The sequence below is a fragment of the Mobula hypostoma genome, chromosome 10 (assembly GCF_963921235.1).
Source record: "Mobula hypostoma chromosome 10, sMobHyp1.1, whole genome shotgun sequence".
NCBI classification, from domain to species: Eukaryota; Metazoa; Chordata; class Chondrichthyes; order Myliobatiformes; family Myliobatidae; genus Mobula; species Mobula hypostoma.
Window position 1 is genome coordinate 135,082,084 of NC_086106.1, and position 20,952 is coordinate 135,103,035.

A 20,952-nucleotide genomic window follows, 5' to 3' on the forward strand; every position below is an offset into this window, starting at 1 on the left:
TCTACTGCCATGATGAGGCTAAACTCAGGTTGGAGGAGCAACAGCTCATATACTGTCTAGGTAGTCTCCAGCCCCTTGGTATGAACATAGAATTCTCCAACTTCCGGTAATTCTCTCCCCCTCCCTTCCCCTATCCCTATTTCACTCTGCCCCCTCCCCCAGCTGCCTATCACCTCCCTCATGGTTCCGCCTCCTTCTACCACCCATTGTGCTTTCCCCTATTCCTTCTTCACCTCTCCTGCCTATCACCTCCCTGCTTCCCCTCCCCCACCCCTTTATCTTTCCCCTTACTGGTTTTTCACCTGGCATCTACCAGTCTTCTCCTTTGAACCCTCTCTCCACCTTCTTTATAGGGCCTCTGCCCCTTCCCTCTTCAGTCCTGATGAAGGGTTCCGGCCCGAAACGTTGACTGATCTTTTCCACCGATGCTGCCCGACCTGCTGAGTTCCTCCAGCATGTTGTGAGTGTTTCTAGTGATGGGGAGAAATGAAACAAAGCATGACTAAACAAAAGCTCAAAAGGAACATTTGAAATACATCAAAAATCAGCTCAGTTATATTAGGAAAGAGGATCTGCAGGGAAACAGCATGGAAAATGGTAATACTTTAATACTTCCTAACAACATTCATTTCATTCAGCATACTCAGTGGGTCAAATGGCCTAATTGTGCTCCAATTTCTTCTGGTCACTCAGCCCATAACAGTTCTCAGGGCATTCCCATAAATTCCAGTTCCCACTTATTTGCCTGTAACAATCACTCACCTATGAAACAAAATACAGCTATGTTAAATAGTAGTTGATACGCCCTGGCATCAGGAGGCATTTAATGATTATTGGAACTGTACTCAGGAGCTCTGGTGAAAATGAAATCAAGGCTTAGAGAGGAAAAGACTCCAATGGCTAGAGTAAAACTTTGCACAACAGAAGATAATTGTGGGTGCAATTAATAATTACAACCCCCAAGACATAAATGAGTGCAAAACCCAAACACTGGAATAGCTCCGATAATAACCTGCATTTCACCAAAAGCACAGAAGTGCAGACTTTTTCCAGATGATTGCATAATATTCATTTGCATTGCCAGCTCCTCGCCAAATACAACAATCCATGCCCCATGCAGCAAGACTCGGACAAGACTGGGCTGAGAAGTAGGAAGTTAACACTACACCAGAGAAATATCAGGCAACGGCCATGTCTAACAACTATGAATAACTATTTCCCTAAAACCATGTCATGCTCCTCAACAGCAACAGGAGGTGATCAGGAATTTAACTGGAACAGCAAGATACACATTAAGGCTACTGGAAAATATCAGTCTGTATTTCCAACACCTACTGACTCACTGCTTTTCTGACATCTCAAAGGTACATCAGGAATGCAACTGAATATTCACAACTCACTTGGATTAATGCTTCAACAAATTCAAAATCAACACCATCCAAGCCAAAGAATCACATCTGATTGAGAGCCTTTGCCTTAAACAGTACTTCATTTGATGAGCAGGTCATCTACTAGACGGCAGACTGCAGCTACTTAATTGCTCATCTAGGGTACTCTGACAGCATCTGTCGAACCCATGCTCTCTAGCAACAAGTTCTAAAGCAGCAGGCACATGGCAACCCCAAGTCGTGGCTGAAAGAAGACCATAGTTGGGAGCGGAAAGAAACTGAAAAAAGACCAAAGTACGTCAAAGAATATACTTTGCATTGGAAAGACAGGCAGGAAGGCACAGGCAGTGGTGTGGTTCTGTTGGCAAGAGATGGAATTACATCTTTAGAAAGAGGTGACATAGGGTCACAGAATGTCAAATCTTTGTGGTAAACACAAAGTACTCTGCAGATGCTGGGGTCAAAGCAACACTCACAACACGCTGGAGGAACTCAGCAGGTCGGGCAGCATCCGCGGAAATGATCAGTCAACGTTTCAGGCCGGAACCCTTCGTCAGGACTGAAGAAGGAGGGGGCAGGGGCCCTATAAAGGTCGGGGGAGGGTGGGAAGGAGAAGGCTGGTAAGTGCCAGGTGAAAAACCAGTTGTGGTGACAGGGAGATGGGGTTCCCTTCTGCTGTCATCAATAATGCCCTTACCCGCATCTCCTCCATTTCCCGCACTTCGGCCCTCACCCCATCCTCCCGTCACCACAAAAGGGACAGGGTTCCCCTTGTCCTCACCTACCACCCCACCAGCCTCCAGATCCAGCATATTGTCCTCCGCAACTTCCGCCACCTTCAACAGGACCCCACCACTAAGCACATCTTTCCCTCTCCGCCCCGCTCTGCTTTCCGCAGGGATCGGTCCCTCCGCAACTCCCTGATCCACACGTCCTTCCCCACAGATCTCCCACCTGGCACTTATCCCTGTAAGCGTAAGTGCTACACCTGTCCCTACACCTCCTCTCTTGCCACCATTCGGGGCCCCAAACAGTCCTTCCAGGTGAGGCAACACTTCACTTGCGAGTCTGTTGGGGTCATCTATTGCATCCGGTGCTCCCGGTGTGGCCTCCTCTACATCGGTGAAACCCGCGGTAGATTGGGGGACCACTTTTGTCGAGCACCTCCGCTCCGTCCGCCACGGCAGACAGGATCTCCCAGTTGCTACCCACTTCAACTCTGCTTCCCATTCCCATTCAGATGTGTCCATACATGGCCTCCTCTACTGCCATGATGAGGCTAAACTCAGGTTGGAGGAGCAACACCTCATATACCGTCTGGGATGTCTCCAGCCCCTTGGTATGAACATAGAATTCTCCAACTTCCGGTAATTCCCTCCCCCTCCCTTCCCCCATCCCAGTTTCACTCTGCCTCCTCCCCCAGCTGCCTATCACCTCCCTCATGGTTCCTCCTCCTTCTACTACCCATTGTGCTTTCCCCTATTCCTTCTTCACCTTTCCTATCCCCTCCCCCACCCCTTTATCTTTCCCCGACTGGTTTTTCACCTGGCCCCTACCAGCCTTCTCCTTCCCACCCTCCCCCACCTTCTTTATAGGGCCTGTCCCCCCTCCCTCTTCAGTCCTGAAGGAGGGTTCTGGCCTGAAACGTTGACTGATCATTTCCACAGATGCTGCCTGTCCTGCTGAGTTCCTCCAGTGTGTTGTGAGTGTTGCTAAATCTTTGTGGGTGGAGTTAAGAAACTGCAAGGGTAAAAAAACATTATGGGAATCATATATAGGCCTCCAAATAGTAACCAAGATTTGGGGTTGAGATTGCTAGAAAAGGCATGTAATAAGGGTAATGTCACAATTGTAAGCGGGGGGGGGTCTTCAATATGTAAGCAGATTGGGAACATCAAGTTGATGTCGGATCACAAGAGAAGGAATTAGTTGAATGCCTATGAGATGGGTTTTTAGAACAGCTTGTGCTTATGCCTACTCGGGGAAACACAGAAACAGAGAAAACCTACAGCACAATACAGGTCCTTCAGCCCACAAAGTTGTGCCGAACATGTCCCTACCTTAGAAATTACTAGGGTTACCCATAGCCCTTTATTTTTCTAAACTTCATGTACCTATCCAAAAGTCTCTTAAAAGACTCTATCGTATCCTCTTTCCAGTACTTTTATTATTAATATTAGAATAGAGTACAAGAAAAAAATGTATCAATACATTATACTAAATCGCATATAAAGACTCCTTCCCTATATTCATACAAATTAATTAATTCGTAACATTGAAATATAGTAATCTTATTATAATAAAAAACTAACCCACTACCAAGACCGAAGCTGATTAGTAAAGAAAAAAAGGATAAAAGAATTATTAGTCATCATCTGTGCTTTAACAGCAAATCAAAGGTTTTGAAAACAATTCAAAAAAGGTCCCCACAATGTTTGAAAGTCTTGGCTAGATTCAGAGATTGAACATTGAATCTTCTCTAAATTTAAACATGACATTACATCACATAACCACTGAGCGGGAATAGGAGGGGCCACATCTTTCTATTTAAGCAAGTGTGTCCTTCTGGCCATAAGAGAAATAAAATCCAAAATGTGCAAGTCAGATGACTCCAAAATAATATCCTTTCCTCCAACAATACCAAATAAAGTGGTCAAATGATTAGACTTAAAGTTTACTTCTTTCCGGACTTCCGGTAGCGCTCATGGAGTGAAGTCGCGTTCTTGACTCGCTCCATTACCTCTGAGTTTTTTTTCTCTATGGTCAGCTATACTTTAATTAACCATTAAGGCATCAATTCTTACAATACTTTGAATTAAACTGAATTCTCCGACAATTGGATGATACTTAGATCTGCTATGTCTAAGAACGGGAAAGACGGCAAGGATGGTAAACCTCCGGTTAAACCGAAAGCTACGGATCTCCCCCCGACTGAATCACCAGTGACTTTGAAAGCGATATTGGAGTTAATTCAGAGGGAAATTTCAACCTCTGTTAGGGAGATGATTCGTACGGAAATTGCAGGCCCTGTTAAAGACCTGATTCATACGGAAATCTCAACTAATCTCCAGAAAATTGCCGATTCAATTGATAAGATGCAAACATTTATTGCGGAACATCAGTCGGCTATATCTGATCTTCAAAAATTCGCGCAACAAAGTGAGCTTAAGATGGGGAAAATCGAAGAAACAATTAATGTAATGAAGAAGAAACTTGACTTTTTGACTTTTAAAAACTCTGACTTGGAATCTAGAATGCGACGGCAGAATTTACAAATGATAGGGGTGAGGGAAGCTGTGGAATCTAACAATCCCATGAAATATTTTTCTCAACTTTTAAAAGATGCATTCCCTACTGTATTTCCTGACCAACCACCGCTTCTGGATCGTGTTCACAGAATCCCATCATACTCGTCTAGGTCAGATAGACCTAGGCATGTTATCTTACGTTTTCATTACTTTCAAGACAAGGAGAGACTGTTTCGATTCGCTCGATCTAAAGGTTTCATTGATTTTTCGGATCTTAAGTTCCGATTCGTGGAAGATTTCAGTAAACCAATCTGGGACCAACGGGTTCGTTACAGATCCGTGATGTCGGAATTCTATAAGATGGACTTAAGACCAGCGCTGCTGTACCCTGCACGTCTAAGGATTCGCATGTCAGATGGAGCCCTTCGTTTTTTTGATTCTCCATCGGACGCCCAGAGTTATCTGGATCAACTTTCATCTTCAACATCTTAATTGCTTTTTTTTAATTATCTCCGTTGATCGGAGGCTGTGAATTGGTTGGTTTTAACTTTTTCGTGCCCTATTTGGGCAGAAAAGTTTATTTTTGATTTCTTAATATGGTTGCTAAACTTTCTTTTTAACTGCGTCATTTCTTTCTTTTCCCAGGGGATTCTGGGTGGTTACTTCCCTTTTGTCATCTTACGTATTTCCTGTGTGGCCTTAAATTTTGTAGTTTCTTTAAATTTTATTCTGTTTTGCTTTTTATAACCACTTTATGTCAATAATCTTATTTTTTCTGGTTGCTGTGTCTATTCATGGGTTTGAGGTTTATTGTGGTTTTTTTTTTAACATATATTTTCCGGCTTTTGTTCTGTTCTGTGTGTATTTTAATTGAGCTACCTTTTTTTTTACTTTTTTACTGTTTTACAATTAGCTGATCCTTTTCATATTTATACCTTTTTTTTTAGGGAGCGTATACCGGAAGTCATGGGGGTAGTTTTAGTGCTTGCTTCTTTCTGGCGGGTCTGCTTTAGATTTTGCCTTGGGGTCTTGGGGCGGGGGTGGTGGGAGGGGCTTCACGTTTTAGTTTGTTTCTCTTTGGGCTATATACATTATTGAAGTACTGGTTGCGTCCTTTTTCCCGGTATCTTTTGTCTGTTCTGTTTCCTCTCCGGGTTTGTGGGTCGCGCCTATCGTCAATCCTCCTTGTTGTGGGTTGACTTTAGGATTTATGGAGTCTATTATTAATTTTGTCTCCTGGAATACTAACGGTCTTAATCATCCTATTAAAAGGAAAAAAGTTTTTAAAGTGTTCCGGAGACTTAAAGCACAAATTTTATTTTTACAAGAGACCCATGTACGGAGGGGGGACAGACTACGTTTTTTCAAATTCTGGAAGGAACAACAATTTCATTCGAACTCCAATGCTAAGATTCGAGGCGTCTCTATTTTTATAGATTCCTCAGTTACTTTTATACAACAGGATATTATCTCTGATCCGAATGGTAGATTTTTATTGGTTAGTGGTTTACTATTTAATAAAAAAGTAGTTTTGGTTAATGTTTATGCTCCTAATATGGATTGTCCGGAATTTTATAAATCATTGTTTGATCAGTTTCCGAATTTGAACGAGTTTTCATTGATCTGGGGCGGAGATCTTAATACCTGTTTGTCTCCAGCTTTGGACCGTTCGGCTCCTTTACGGACTTTACCTAATAAATCTGCAAATCTGATTAATTTTTTCCTTTCTGATTCTGGGTCGACGGACATTTGGCGTTTTCTGCATCCTCAGGAAAAAGATTTTTCCTTCTTTTCACATGTTCATCATTCCTATTCAAGAATTGATTATTTTTTCATTGATTCTCGTCTTATTCCTTCAGTGATTAAATGTGATTATGATTCTATAACCATTTCGGATCATGCTCCACTTAAGCTTTCTATTAAAATTATGGCCAATATACCAAATAATAGACAATGGCGTTTTAATTCGCTGTTGCTTCAGGACTCGGACTTTGTTAATTTTATGAATGAACAGATTGAGCTTTTTTTTACAATTAACCATACAGAAGATATTTCGGTTAACACTCTTTGGGACACTTTTAAAGCCTATATTCGGGGTCAGATTATTTCGTATTCTGTTGCTTTGAGGAAGAAACAGAAGCAGGAGGAGATGGCAATTGTGGACAAGATTAAAGAAATTGATAAGAAATATGTTATGGCTCCTTCTGAGGAGTTATACAAACAAAGAACTGAACTTCAAATGGAACACAGTTTACTACTCTCGTCCTCGATTGTAAACCAATTAAAGTAAACAAGAAGTGACTTTTATGTTCACAGTGACAAAATTGGCAAGCTGCTGGCTAATCAATTGAAATCTAATTATGTTAAATCTCAAATCAATCAGATTTATAACCAAAATGATCGATTGATACTGGATCATGTGGGGATTAATCAAACCTTTTGTGATTTTTATTCTTCTTTATATCAATCAGAGTCTCCTCGAGATTCTAAATATATGAATGATTTTTTAGATAAGTTAGACTTCCCTCAGATTTCACAGGATATGTCTTCTTTATCAGATACTTCCATTACAATGGATGAGATTAAGAATGTTATTTTTTCTATGAATCTGGGGAAAGCTCCTGGCCCTGATGGGTTTACCGTTGAATTTTATAAATGTTTTGCTTCTTTATTGATTCCTTGGCTCTGTAGGGTTTTTGAGGCTTCTTTGAAACTTGGTAAACTTCCTGAATCTTTTAATAGAGCATCAATTTCTCTAATACTAAAGAAGGATAAAGACCCTGCTCAATGTGCATCTTATAGACCAATATCTTTATTAAATGTTGATTCTAAAGTTTTTTCTAAGTTATTAGCAAATAGACTAGAAAAAGTACTTCCTTCTATTATTTCGGAAGACCAAACGGGTTTTATTAAAGGTCGTTACTCTTTTTATAATATTCGTACATTGTTAAATATCGTTTATACTCCCTCACAAAATGTTCCTGAGTGTGTTATTTCTTTAGATGCCGAGAAAGCTTTTGATAGAGTAGAATGGCCTTATTTATTTAAGGTGCTTGAAATGTTTAATTTTAGCTTGAAATTTATATCCTGGATTAAACTGTTATATCATTCCCCTGTAGCCTCGGTTCGTACTAACTCTTTAAACTCACCTTTTTTTCCTCTCTTTCGTGGTACTCGACAAGGCTGTCCTCTTAGTCCCCTATTATTTGATATTGCATTAGAACCTCTTGCAATTGCTATTCGAGAATCTTCAAATATTACTGGGATAACTCGGGGATTAAAGTCCCATAAATTATCACTCTATGCTGATGATTTACTTTTATACATTTCTAATCCTGAGAAATCCATTCCTGCTGTTTTAGAGTTATTAGCACAATTTGGTCTTTTCTCAGGTTATAAATTAAATCTTAGTAAGAGTGAACTTTTTCCGATTAATAAACATCTTCCCTTATATTATAAATTTCCATTTAAATTGATTAATAATTACTTTTCATATCTTGGGATTAAAATTACTTGTAAATACAAAGATTTATTTAAGACTAACTTTTTACCATTAATAGACCATATTACTCAACTTTCATCTAAATGGTTTCCCTTATATTTAACTTTGATTGGTCGTATTAATGCAGTTAAGATGTTTTTTTTGCCAAAATTTTTATATGTGTTTCAGGCATTACTAATTTTCGTTCCAAAATCTTTTTTTGATAAAGTTGACTCTAAAATTTCTTCATTTATTTGGCAGAATAAGAATCCGAGACTGGGTAAAATACATTTACAGAAAGCTAAGAGAGATGGAGGTTTAGCATTACCTAACTTTAGATTCTATTATTGGGCTATTAATATTCGACATATGAAATTTTGGTTACTTGACCAGGACATACTATCTATTCCTAAATGGGTAGCATTGGAATTACAATCTGTTCAGGGTTATACACTTGGTTCTATTTTAGGCTCCTCTCTCCCTTTTGATTCGAAACGTCTTAAGCAGGTCTCTAACCCGATAGTTAAATATGCTTTGCGCATTTGGTTTCAATTCAGAAAATTTTTTGATCTTAATCAATTCGGGTTACCGATTCCTATTTTAGGTAACATATTTTTTCCTCCCTCTTTTACGGATCGCGCTTTTCAAACTTGGAAGACTAAGGGTATTTTACGGTTTTTGGATTTATTTTTAGATGGTTCCCTTATGTCTCTTGAACAATTATCTAATAAATATAACTTATCAAGAATACATTTTTTTAGATATTTACAAGTTAGAAATTTCCTAAGTACTATACTTTCTTCCTTTCCAATGCTTCCTCCTACATATATTTTAGATTCGATAATTAACCTTAATCCATGTCAGAAAGGTGCATCGGCTATGATTTATAATATTATTATGAAACTTAGGAAAGCTCCATTTGATAAGATTAGGGTAGATTGGGGACAGGAATTGGGGCTTACCATTTCTGTGGATGATTGGGGGCAGATTTTACAATTAGTTAATACTTCCTCTAATTGTGCTAAACATTCCCTAATTCAATTTAAAGTGGTTCATAGAGCACATATGTCCAAAGATAAGTTAGCGCGTTTTTACTCGCATATTAATCCTTTCTGTGATAGATGTTCGGGGCAGATAGCCTCTTTAACTCATATGTTTTGGTCTTGCCCTACTTTGGAAACTTTTTGGAGAGATATTTTCAATATTATTTCTAAGGTATTAAATATAGATATCTCTCCTCACCCTATTACTGCTATCTTTGGACTACCTAAAATTTCTAGTAATCTTTCCCCTTCAGCCCGTAGAATGATTGCATTTCTTACTTTAATGGCGAAAAGATGTATTTTACAACATTGGAAAGAGCTTAATGTTCCAACTACCTTTTTTTGGTTTTCTCAGACGATTTTATGTTTGAATTTGGAGAAAATTAGAAGTAACCTTTATGATTCTTCATTTAAATTTGAACAGATTTGGGGACCTTTTATTCGATATTTTCATTTAATGTAATATTTACCCTTCTTGTTTTTTTTCACTGTTTTTAATGGAGGTCGGGATTGAGGACGTGATTTTAAGTTTAACTCTGTTTGGTTTCAAGTTAGCCCATTGCTTTGCCTTGCTTTTAGTTAGCTGCACGGTGGGTTTTTTTTTTGGGGTTTTTTTTTTCTTTTTTTTTCCATTGATATATATAAAATTTAGTATACTATTATGTTATCTTGGTTTCTTATGTTTAAATTACATTGTTTGTAGTATTTTTTTTGGTATTGATATCTTTTGGAATTTTATTATACTTTAACATTGTATTAATGTTTATATGGCTTACCTTTTTTGTATACTTACTCAATAAAAAGATTTAAAAAGAAAAGAAAAAGAAAAGAAAGTTTACTTCTTTCCAATATTTTCCAAGACTCAGACATGTCCAAAACATATGAATGAATGAAGCTTCTCCATTATTACATTTATCACAATACGGAGATATATCTAAATAAAAACGAGACAACTTATCCTTGGTCATGTGGGCCCTATGGAGCACTTTAAATTGTAGGAGAGTGGCGGGCACAAAACGATGAAGTGTTAACCAATTAAAAAATTTGATTCCAAGTTTCCTTAGAAATTGAAGTCTGTAAATCTTGTTCCCAAAGATTTTTAATTTTATCTACAGGATCACTTCTCATTCCCAACAGCATATTATAAATATTAGATATACATCCATTATAAAAAGGTTTCAAATTAAAAATTACATCTAGTAGATTCTGATCAGGACTTTTAGGAAATGTACTTATTTGAGACTGTAAAAAATCTCTTATTGGTAGGTATCGAAAAAATGAGTTTTGGGTAAACTATATTTAGCTGACAGTTGTTCAAACAAAAAGAGACTTCCCTCTACAAACAAGTTCTGAAAGCATTTAATACCTAATCTATCCCATTCTTTAAAAGCCACATCAATCATAGAGGGTTTAAAAAAAATTAGAAGAAATGGGACTTGAAAGAGAAAATCTCAATAAGCCAAAATATTTTCAGAATTGTATCCAAATTCTCATAGTGTGTTTAACTACCAGATTATGAGTTAATTTACTCAGAGACAAAGGAAGTGAAGATCTAAGAAGAGAAATAATAGAAAATTTATTGACAGAGTTCGCTTCTAAAAAAACCCACATTGGGCAATCCTCCACCACCGTTGCCGGCAGCCCATTCCACACACTCACCACTCGCTGCGTAGAAAACTTACCCCTGACATCTTCTCTGTACCTACTCCTAAGCACCTTAAACCTGTGCCCTCTTGTGGCAGCCATTTCAGCCCTGGGAAAAAGCCTCTGACCATCCACACGATCAATGCCTCTCATTATCTTGTAAACCTTTATCAGGTCACCTCCCATCCTCCGTTGCTCCAAGGAGAAAAGGCCAAGTTCGCTCAACCTGTTTTCATAAGGCATACTCAGTCCAGGCAACATCCTTGTAAATCCACCCTCTGCACCCTTTCTATGGTTTCCACATCCTTCCTGTAGTGAGGCGACCAGAACTGAGCACAGTACTCCAAGTGGGGTCTGACCAGGGTCCTATATAGCTGCAACATTACCTCTCGGCTCCTAAATTCAATTCCACGATTGATGAAGGCCAATACACCATATGCCTTCTTAACCACAGAGTCAACCTGCGCAGCTGCTTTGAGCGTCCTATGGACTCACACCCCAAGATCCCTCTGATCCTCCACACTGTCAAGAGTCTTAGCATTAATACTATATTCTGCCATCATATTTGACCTACCAAAATGAACCACTTCACACTTATCCAGGTTGAACTCCATCTGCCACTTCTCAGCCCAGTTTTGTATCCTATCAATGCTATCTTAGATTGGGTGTTCTGTAATAACCCAAATCTTATTAGGGAGCTTAATGTAAACAAACACTTAGAAGGCAGTGATCATAATATGATTGAATTCATACTGTACTTTGCAAGGGAGAGTCACAAGTATCAGTATCGCAATGGAATAAAGGGAATGACGGCTGAAGTTTCTGGGAATAGTTCACAAAGCACAGGATAGATATGTCACACAGAAGAAGTAGTTCTCAAATAGCAGGGCTAGTCAACCATGGCTGACAAGGGAAATTAAGGACTGCATAAAAGCCAAGGGAAGGACATATAAGGTAGCAAAAGTGAGTGGGAAGTTGGACGAATGGGAAGCTTTTAAAATCCAACAAAAGGTAACTAAAAAAGCTACAAGAAGGGAAGAGATGAAATATGAGGACAAACGAGCCTATAACATAAAGCAGGATACTAAAGTTTTTCAGTTATATAAAGATTAAAAGGGAGGTGGGAGTTGATATTGGACCACTGGAAAATTATGTTGATAAGGTAGTAAGGGGGACAAAGAAATAGCACATGAACTTATCAGTCTTCACTGTAGAAGACACTAGCAATGTTCCAGAGAACCGTGAGTGTCAGGGAGCAGGAGTGAGTGCCATTGTTATTATAAAGGAAAAAGTGCCAGGCAAACTCAAAAGTCTTAAGGTGGATAAGTCACCTGGACCAGATGGACTACATCCCAGAGTCCTGAGAGAAGATGCTGAAGAGATGACAGATGCACTGGTCATGATCTTTCAAGAATCACTTGATTCTGGCATGGTCCTGGAGGACTGGAAAATTGCAAATGTCACTCCACTCTTTAAGAAAGGAGGAAGGCAACAGAAAGGAAATTATAGGCCAGTGAGCCTAACCTCAGTGGTTGGGAAAGTGTTGAAGTCTATTATTAAGAATGACGTATCAGAGTACTTGGAGACCAATGATAAAATAAGTCAAAGTCACCATGGTTTATGTGAAGGGAAGTCGTGCCTGACAAATCTGTTAGAGCTCTTCGAGGGAGTAACAAGCAGGATGGACAAAGGAGAGGCAGTGGATGTCATCTACTTGGATTTTCAGAAGGCATTTGATAAGGTGCTACACATGGCTGACAGGCAGGAGGCAGTGAGTAGGAATAGAAGGGGCCTTTTCTGGCTGTTTGCCAGTGCTGTTGGTGTTCCTCAGGGGTCAGTATTGGGATCGCTACTTTTCACATTGTTTGTCAATGATTTGGATAATGGAACTGATGGCTTTGTGGCAAAGTTTGCGGATGATACAAAAATAGGTGGATAGGTAGGTAGTGCTGAGGAAGCAACGCGATTGTAGCAGGACTTAAGACAAATTGGAAGAATGGGCAAAAAATGGCAGATGGAATACAGTGTTGGGAAATGTATGATAAATGCATTTTGGTAAAAGGAACAATACTGCGAGCTATTATCTAAATGGGGAGAAGATTCAAACATCAGAAGTGCAGTGCATGATTACGGGAATGAAGGGGTTAACATATGAGAAGCATTTGGCAACTTTGGGCCTGTACTCACTGGAATTTAGAAGAATGCAGGGAGATCTCATTGCACCTACCAAATGTTAAAAGGACTAGATATAGTGGATGTGGAGAGGATGTTTCCTATGGTGAAGGTATCCAGAATTGGAGGGCACAGCCTCAAAATTGAGGTGTGTCCTTTCAGAACACAGGTAAGAAGGAATTTGTTTTTAGCCAGAGAGCAGTGTATCTCTAGAATGCTCTGCCACAGACTGCAGTGGAATTCATGGGTATATTTAAGGCATCAAAGGATATGGCGAGAAGGCAGGCATGTGTGTGGGGTTGAGTGGGATCCAGGATCAGCCACGATGGAATGGCGGAGCAAACTCGATGGGCCGAATGGTGCAATTCTGCCCCTATGTCTTATGGAAATATCCCTTGTCCAAGTCACACCGCCTCAGATGGAAATATAGTGCTGTTCCTTCATCAACATTTGGTCCATATCCCGATACATCTCCCTACGAGATTGTCAAGGGAAAACCGGGGTGGGGGGTGTTGCTCCAATTTTTTTTTATGCCATGGACCTATACCATTAAGCAAGGGATCTGTGGACTGCGGTAGTTCAGGATTACAGGTCCACATCACTTTCTGCAATTTAAAATGAGAACACTGAGTATAGTGTGGACAAGCTAGGCAAGCAAACTAAGTTGTCATTAATACTGTAGAGAACAGGTACAGTATATGGGCATATAAAAATGAATGGCTATCCTACATTGCTGAGGAACCAGCTAGAAAACAGGCCATATTAGATTGAGTATTGCACATTGAGAAATAATTGATTAATAGAACAGTTTAGCATGGGAACTGATCCTTCAGCCCACAATGTCTCTGCTGACCACGATGCTAACCCAAACTAAACCTACATGGTGGCACATGGTCCAAATCCCTCCATTCCTTGCTTGTTCACATGTCTGTCTGAAAGTGTCGTGTGTTCTAAGCTGGTAGTCTCTAATTCTGATAAACCTTTTCTGTACCCTCCTTAAAGTCTCTGCACCCTTCTTGTAACACGGCAAGAGAAGTGAACGATATACAAAAATTTGGTAGTTCAGCGGCTTTTAGGAAACAGTAATCACAGTGATTTAGTTTAATCTGCAAAACAAAATCAAATCTCCAATCTTAAGACATAATTTAGCAAAGGTAGATTGGGAAACGCTATTAAAAAAGAATGACAATAAACAAGCAGCTTCTACATGGACTTCAGGCTGCTCCAGAACATTACATCACAACAGTCCACGGCAAGTTGGTAAACTGGATCCAAAGTTGGCTTGGTCCTCAAAAATAGAGAGTGGTCACAGAGGGTCATTTCTCTGGTTGCACAAGGGCGGGGACCTCCACTGTTTGCAATAATAAAACCTGGATGAAAATGTAGGTGCCCCTACGCTCATCAATAAAAATAGTACAATATACTGTACAAAATCTTATAGAGTTAGGGTGTCCAAGAGCTTTGCACAGTACTGTATTTGTCAACATGGAGCAGAGAGTGATTATGTGAATCTGGTAGGAGCAAAGGATGTTGGTGATTGTGAGGTGGAGCATCGTGGGAGGATGTGGGGTAGGAGGCAGAGGAGTGCCGAGGTGGTGGATGGTGGCACAGGTACAGACACACCCAGCCCTGAGAGACCAGGAAAGGTCATTTGATTCCAAACAATGGTTTATTGATCATTACAGACTCCCTCTCTGGTGCTTCCCACTCCCTCCTCTCCCCCTACCACTCCCCACTCTCAGTCCACAATAAAGACCCATATCAGAATCAGGTTGATCATCATTCATGTTATGAAATCTGTTTTTTTTTGCGGCACTAGTACAGTATATAAAATTATATAGTACTCTGCAAATGACTTGGGTATTTTAGCTATGCAGTATATTCTGTCGACTGTTTATTCATGCCCACACATGCAGCCTGACCTTCTGAGTTCCTCCAGCGTTTTGTGTGAGATGCTCTGGATTTTCAGCATGTGCAGTTTCTCGTATTTATGACCAGCTAAACATATGTGCCCAAAGCCTTTGCACAGTACTGTGTATATGTACAGTACAATATGAGCATTCAGGGTATGAAGGATGATTAGCTTTTATACGGTTACAAAATTACACCAGGCTAAAAAATAAACATTTTCATTATTCTAACTTCGTGTGTGAACAGACTAGCGTTAAATTCTCCAGTTTTGACCAACAGAAACCGGGAATACAAATCGATTGCTTTCACTTTAAATCGATGCCCTTTAGTACTAGTCTCACCCAACCTCAGTGCAAAAAGCCTGCTTGCACTTGCCCTACCCTAACCATACCCCCTCATAATTTTGTATACCTCTATCAAATCTCCTCTCATTCTCTTACACTCCAGTTCAAACTTCCTCTGCAACATTTTTTTTATCTTAATGTCTGACAATTACAGCTTTAAATACCCAGAAATTTCCAATGCCACCTCAGCAAAAGAATAAGGTTGAAGAACTGAAAGTAATTACTTTTCTTTGGATAGATGAAACGTTAACTTACCTCCAGTCACTTCGCACATCTGGGTCACAGCAGACTCATCTGAAGGTACACTACCAAGCTGCTCTGCTTCAAGAGATGATGCACCAGGGAGGCGAAGAACCAATGCAAACAGCCTCTGATCCCAACGGAATGGCTCTTTTGTCAATTCACTACCAGGCAGGGGAGAATTTAATGGCAAGTGCAGCTAAAAAAGGAAAAGCAGCTTCATGTTGCATGGATCAAACTTAGGCAAGTTAATGTCCAAAACCATCATAACATTTCATTCATAAAACTGGAGAGACCATAGAAACTACAGCACAGAAACAGGCCCTTTGGCCCTTCTTGGCTGTGCCGAACCATTTTCTGCCTAGTCCCACTGACCTGCACACGGACCATATCCCTCCATACACCTCCCATCCATGTATCTGTCCAATTTATTCTTAAATGTTAAAAAAGAACCTGCATTTACCACCTCGTCTGGCAGCTCATTCCATACTCCCACCACTCTCTGTGTGAAGAAGCCCCCACTAATGTTCCCTTTAAACTTTTCCCCCCTCACCCTTAACCCATGTCCTCTGGTTTTTTTCTGCCCTTGCCTCAGTGGAAAAAGCCTGCTTGCATTCACTCTATCTATACCCATCATAATTTTATATACCTCTATCAAATCTCCCCTCATTCTTCTATGCTCCAGGGAATAAAGTCCTAACCTATTCAACCTTTCCCTGTAACTGAGTTTCTCAAGTCCCAGCAACATCCTTGTAAACCTTCTCTGCACTCTTTCAACCTTATTTATATCCTTCCTGTAATTTGGTGACCAAAACTGAACACAATACTCCAGATTCGGCCTCACCAATGCCTTATACAACCTCATCATAACACTCCAGCTCATATACTCAATACTTCAATTAATAAAGGCCAATGTACCAAAAGCTCTCTTTACAACCCTATCCACCTGTGACGACACTTTCAGCGAATTTTGTATCTGTATTCCCAGATCCCTCTGTTCCACTGCACTCCTCAGTGCCTTACCATTAAACCTGTACGTTCTACGTTGGTTTGTCCTTCCAACATGCAATACCTGTGGAATAAAATGATATCCAAACTGGATCTCCCAAACAATAAACAATAGCCAACTAATTGCACAAAATGTGACAAAAGATGTGAACAAAAAAAATAAGGTGCAGCGTAGCAAGAGGCACTACTGATTTCAATCTTAGTAGCCTGTTTCATTCCACAAGATTCAAATAAAATTGTTCCACAAAACTGAAAAAGGCAAAACACCATCAGCAAAGGACAGAAGTCTAAGCACCTCAATGTACATGTAAACAGGAAATAAGCATGAGACTGATCATGGACTAGAAGATATACAGAGTCAGAGAAAATGAGGTGGAGTACATCAGTCTTTACCAAAGGAGGATATTCTAGAGTCTTACCTCTGAGACATGATATCTGCAAGAATGTTAATAAATTATAAAGACGGGCGAGGTTTAAAACAGAAAATGCCAGAAATACTCAGGAAGCTCCTATGGAGAAACAGTTACCTATTTAGTTTGAAGATATGCTTAAGACAATGCTGGAACGATTTTTGCATAGTAGAGAAATTAAGAGTTATGGGGAAAAGGCAGGTAGGTGGAGATGAGTCCATGGCCAGAGCAACCATGATCTTACTGAATGGTGGAGCGGGCTCGAGGGGCCAGATAGCCTATCTCTGCTCCTATTTCTTATGTTCTTTCACTAAAACTAGCAAATGGCTATCAATTAGATAAAAATGAAGTGCAAATATATGACCAGTGTGCCTGCAAGGTAAAGTACTTCCCAAATAAAAACCCACTACTTATCAAAAACACTGTGTGGTATGAACTGCAAGCACAAACAAAAACTGATTAATTTGCTGTTTGGCTCCCACACCAAGAAATCAAAACTGGTAACAAGTTAATAAGCAGGAATTTATTTTCATCTATGTTTATTTCTGGCTTGAACTATCATCATAAAATGCTCTCCAGATTTGCAGAAGTTTTAGTCTGATAATAGCTCATACACTTGTAAGGAGGTTTCGATTTTTATGTTACTGCGGAGGCTAATTAAAATGGCGTCTTTGTTATGTTAATCTGGGGAATGCGGCTTTGTTGTGTTAAACGCTGAGAAAGTTTGCGCTAGCAGCTTGTTGTGGTTTAGAGGGTGATAAGAAATACGTTATTAACCAATTGGGATAGTTGTTATGGTTTTGGTGTATTTGAAGATACTGTATGCGCGGGGTTTTGGGGAGAAGGCGGGACAGCGAGACAGAGGATGGACGAGGTGCTGTGAGTCCGCTAACAGGGTCGGACCCCGAGCGGGACGTTCGGCGAAGAGACGGAGACGGACTCGTGTGGAGCGTCTGGTCGACCACCATTGTTGGTCCCAGGCGACCGGTCGAGGTGGTCCGAGGGGTCACAGGGTGAAGAAGAAGGTCCTTGAGCTCCAACTGTTTTGTGCACGAAGAGATTGAACTTTGATAAGTGTGGCGCCTTTTATTTTCCTTTTATATTTTATTCTCTTTTAATTATATAGTTCCAGTAATATCTATAAACTGTAAATCATTTAATTGCATCTGGTGTATTGTCTGTTATTTGGGCGGGGTGGGGTACCTCACACAGCATCCACACAAACGAATTATCCAGTTTGGCGGGGCCGAGGCTGTTTCCCTAGACGACAGCGAGCCGAGCGACCCTGAGGGTGGCCAGAGGGGGCTACATTGTGTGGGCTTTGTCCGAAATTGAGTCTGCTGGTATGCTGTGTGGGTGCCCTGTTTAAATCTGTAATGTGTGTCTCTGTGGGTTATTTGCTGGTGATTGCTGTATGCGTGGTGAGTGAGGTCTTTGTTCGAGTTCAGACTAACATTGACGAGTTGGAGGTGGCACTAGGGGCTGTCCATGCGGTTGGGAGAGAGAGGAAAGAGTGGTCTGATTTGGAGGTAGAGTCTGCGAATAAATGTTCTAGCTCTGGAAGGCTCCGCCTGGCACTTGGGATAGTGTCCACTCCAAGAGGGGCGGAGGCGTGCGAGATGTGAGCGGAGCGGATCTCTGTTGTTAGATGAGTGGCAGTGCTCGGTGGAGGGAGAGCGACAGGAATTGGTTGAAAGTTTGAGTAGGCGGGCTGGTGACAGTGTTAGAACTGTCAGGTTCACTTACACCGTAGTGACAGCTGTCAGTTATTTGAAGGGGGGGGAGTTTTCAGTGTGTCTTCTCTGGCTAGGAGGGCGGCTAAATTGCTTGCAGTGCTAGGGGGATCATTTCAGGGGATCAGCCCCTCCTTCAGTTGTTCGGCTGATTAGAGAGGTGTCGGGAAACTTTGTGGAGGCCCAGTGGGGCAACGGCTTGGGGTCTCTGAGGAAGCACGTTCCCAGCAATGTACTGATGAACTTCCGAAAGAAAAAGACCCTATTCCTGAAGGCTTAGAGGGACCACGCCCCAGGGTGCCGCTATGGATAGAGGGAAGCGATGCTAAAGCTATCCTCGACCCCGGGGCACAGATCAAGTTGTTGTACAATTCGTTTTACAACCGGTGTCTGAAGCATTTATCCTTGACAACCACAGGGCACCGGAGACTTTGGGTACTAGTGGCAGTAGTTATCCAGAAGACGATGATTGGTTAATGACCCTGGAGTTCATGGAGGCATTTTCTGGGCACCCAGCGTGTCCAGTTGCTTCTGAGGACGTGTGTAGCAGCCTTGAGCCGGTACCGAAATTAAACGAGACCCAGCGGTGGTACGGCTTGGGGAAAGTAGCTGAGGGTGAGACCCTCTTAGTAGACGCTCCGAACCACCACGAGGGAAAGGAGTTGACCGCTGAAGACACCTCAGTGAGAGAGAGGTCGCGGCAAATGTACCCTAGCAGCGTGGAAGATGAAGGCAGCGTGTGTGGGGATGATGCGATGTGGTTTAATGTGCTGCATCTGAGGAGTGGATGTTGCCAGATCCTGAGGAGTGCGGCTGTTGAACCGAAGACGGCCGTTACTAGTTCCCTAGGATTCTTCCGATCCGAAAAGATGCCCAAGGGCATATCCAGAGCCCCTGCATCCTTCCCGCGGGGCATGAGGAAGACCATGGGGGAAGTGAAGGTGTGTGGAGTTTTGACGTATGTGGATGACCGCCTAGAGCTTGGATTTGCCTGGGGGGACTATGAGGCGAGGCGAGTGGCTGAGCCCGGGTGACCGAAGCGAAGTGTCAAATGTGGAGGAGTTTTTGGCCGGAGGAGTTTGGTGCAATGTGAGGAAAGTGACCCGACTTACCAGTTGAACTTCCTGGTGTTGGGACAGACGGTGGTGGACTGGGGGATGGAAACCCAGGTCGTCAATCTGAATGAGACACAGGGAAGAGAGGGGATTTGCACCGCACTGCGGTCATGTACTGATGAATTAATCCAGCGAGAAGAAACAGTGACCCACCTTCAAAGGGATCAGCAGAAACTCAAGACGTCCATTCAGAACAGATTGGAAGATTTACAAGTTGGGGAAGATCAAGGAAGTGTTCTGACTAAGGTCAACAGAAAACTGAGAGCCCAGGGAGGGGAGTTTGACTACACTCCCGAGGAGGTGAAGAAATGGAGGACAGATCTCGGAAAAGGGAGGCGGACGCTTGAAAGGAACCTGAAGGTGACTATCGCGAGTTTAAATGAAGTGGAAAAACTGAAAGTTGACCTGGAAGACGCCCTCAGGAAGAAACAACTGGAGGCTGAACATTTTTTAACTGCTGCTTTTCAGGTCAGGGTGGAAGAAGCTGGTGAGGTAACTGCGTCCCAGGTTGAGGTGGCCAGGAACCCTGAGTCAGAACTGCAGAGGCTGTGGCGAGACTTGAAGGAGTCCCCAAAGAAGCCGACGTCTCGACTGCAGGAGGCTGAAGGGGTAGCCCCGGTTAAATGTTTCAGTTTGGAGAAACTCAAACAGCAGCTACCGATCGAGGGAATGAGGAAGGATACGGGTTCGAAGGATGATGTGCTGCACATGTGGTACATGCTGCCTTTCGCTAACTTCCCCGTGATTGAGGAAGAGACCTTTGGCCCTTCTCCCACTGAGTCAGGTGTAGTGGGGAGAGCTAGCTGTGGGCAGTCTGAGTTACGGCAGGATCAGGAAGGAGGAGAGGCGGGGCCCCGGACACGGGACTGGGGGCTCCGAGCTGTAGTGGTGGCCTGAGTGAGAGAGGAGTTGGCAAGCCGGCCCGAGGTATCCCTAGTAGTGTCTGAGCCTTTTGGGTTTAGGTGAGGGGATACAGAGGTCTCAGAGGGTTAAGAAGCTCCCAGATAGGTTAGCCTATTTAGCGCCCGTGGGACGGGAGTAAGGTCCACTGTTTGGGGAGCACTGTCACTGTGTGTATCTGTGTATGTGTGTGTTGTGTGTCTGTAGAACTGAGTGGCGAGTTATTTAGAAGTCATGAGGATATGACTTTATTTGGTGGGGGGAGAGTGTAAGGGGGTTTCGATTTTTATGTTACTGCGGAGGCTAATTAAAATG

General features: G+C 41.7%; 1 protein-coding gene across 7 annotated transcripts in view; it reads right to left on the reverse strand.

Annotated features, from left to right (window-relative positions):
• ints6l (integrator complex subunit 6 like) overlaps nucleotides 1-20,952 on the reverse strand; it is a 222,322-nt gene that overhangs the window by 146,083 nt on the left and 55,287 nt on the right. For all 7 annotated transcript variants that reach the window (XR_010019559.1, XR_010019560.1, XM_063061194.1 and 4 more), the window contains one exon: nucleotides 15,487-15,670. Coding sequence is in view for 5 of the 7 variants with exons in the window: in XM_063061194.1 (XP_062917264.1) it covers nucleotides 15,487-15,670 (184 nt within the window). In the remaining 2 variants the exon portion in view is untranslated. The remainder of the gene's footprint in view (nucleotides 1-15,486; nucleotides 15,671-20,952) is intronic.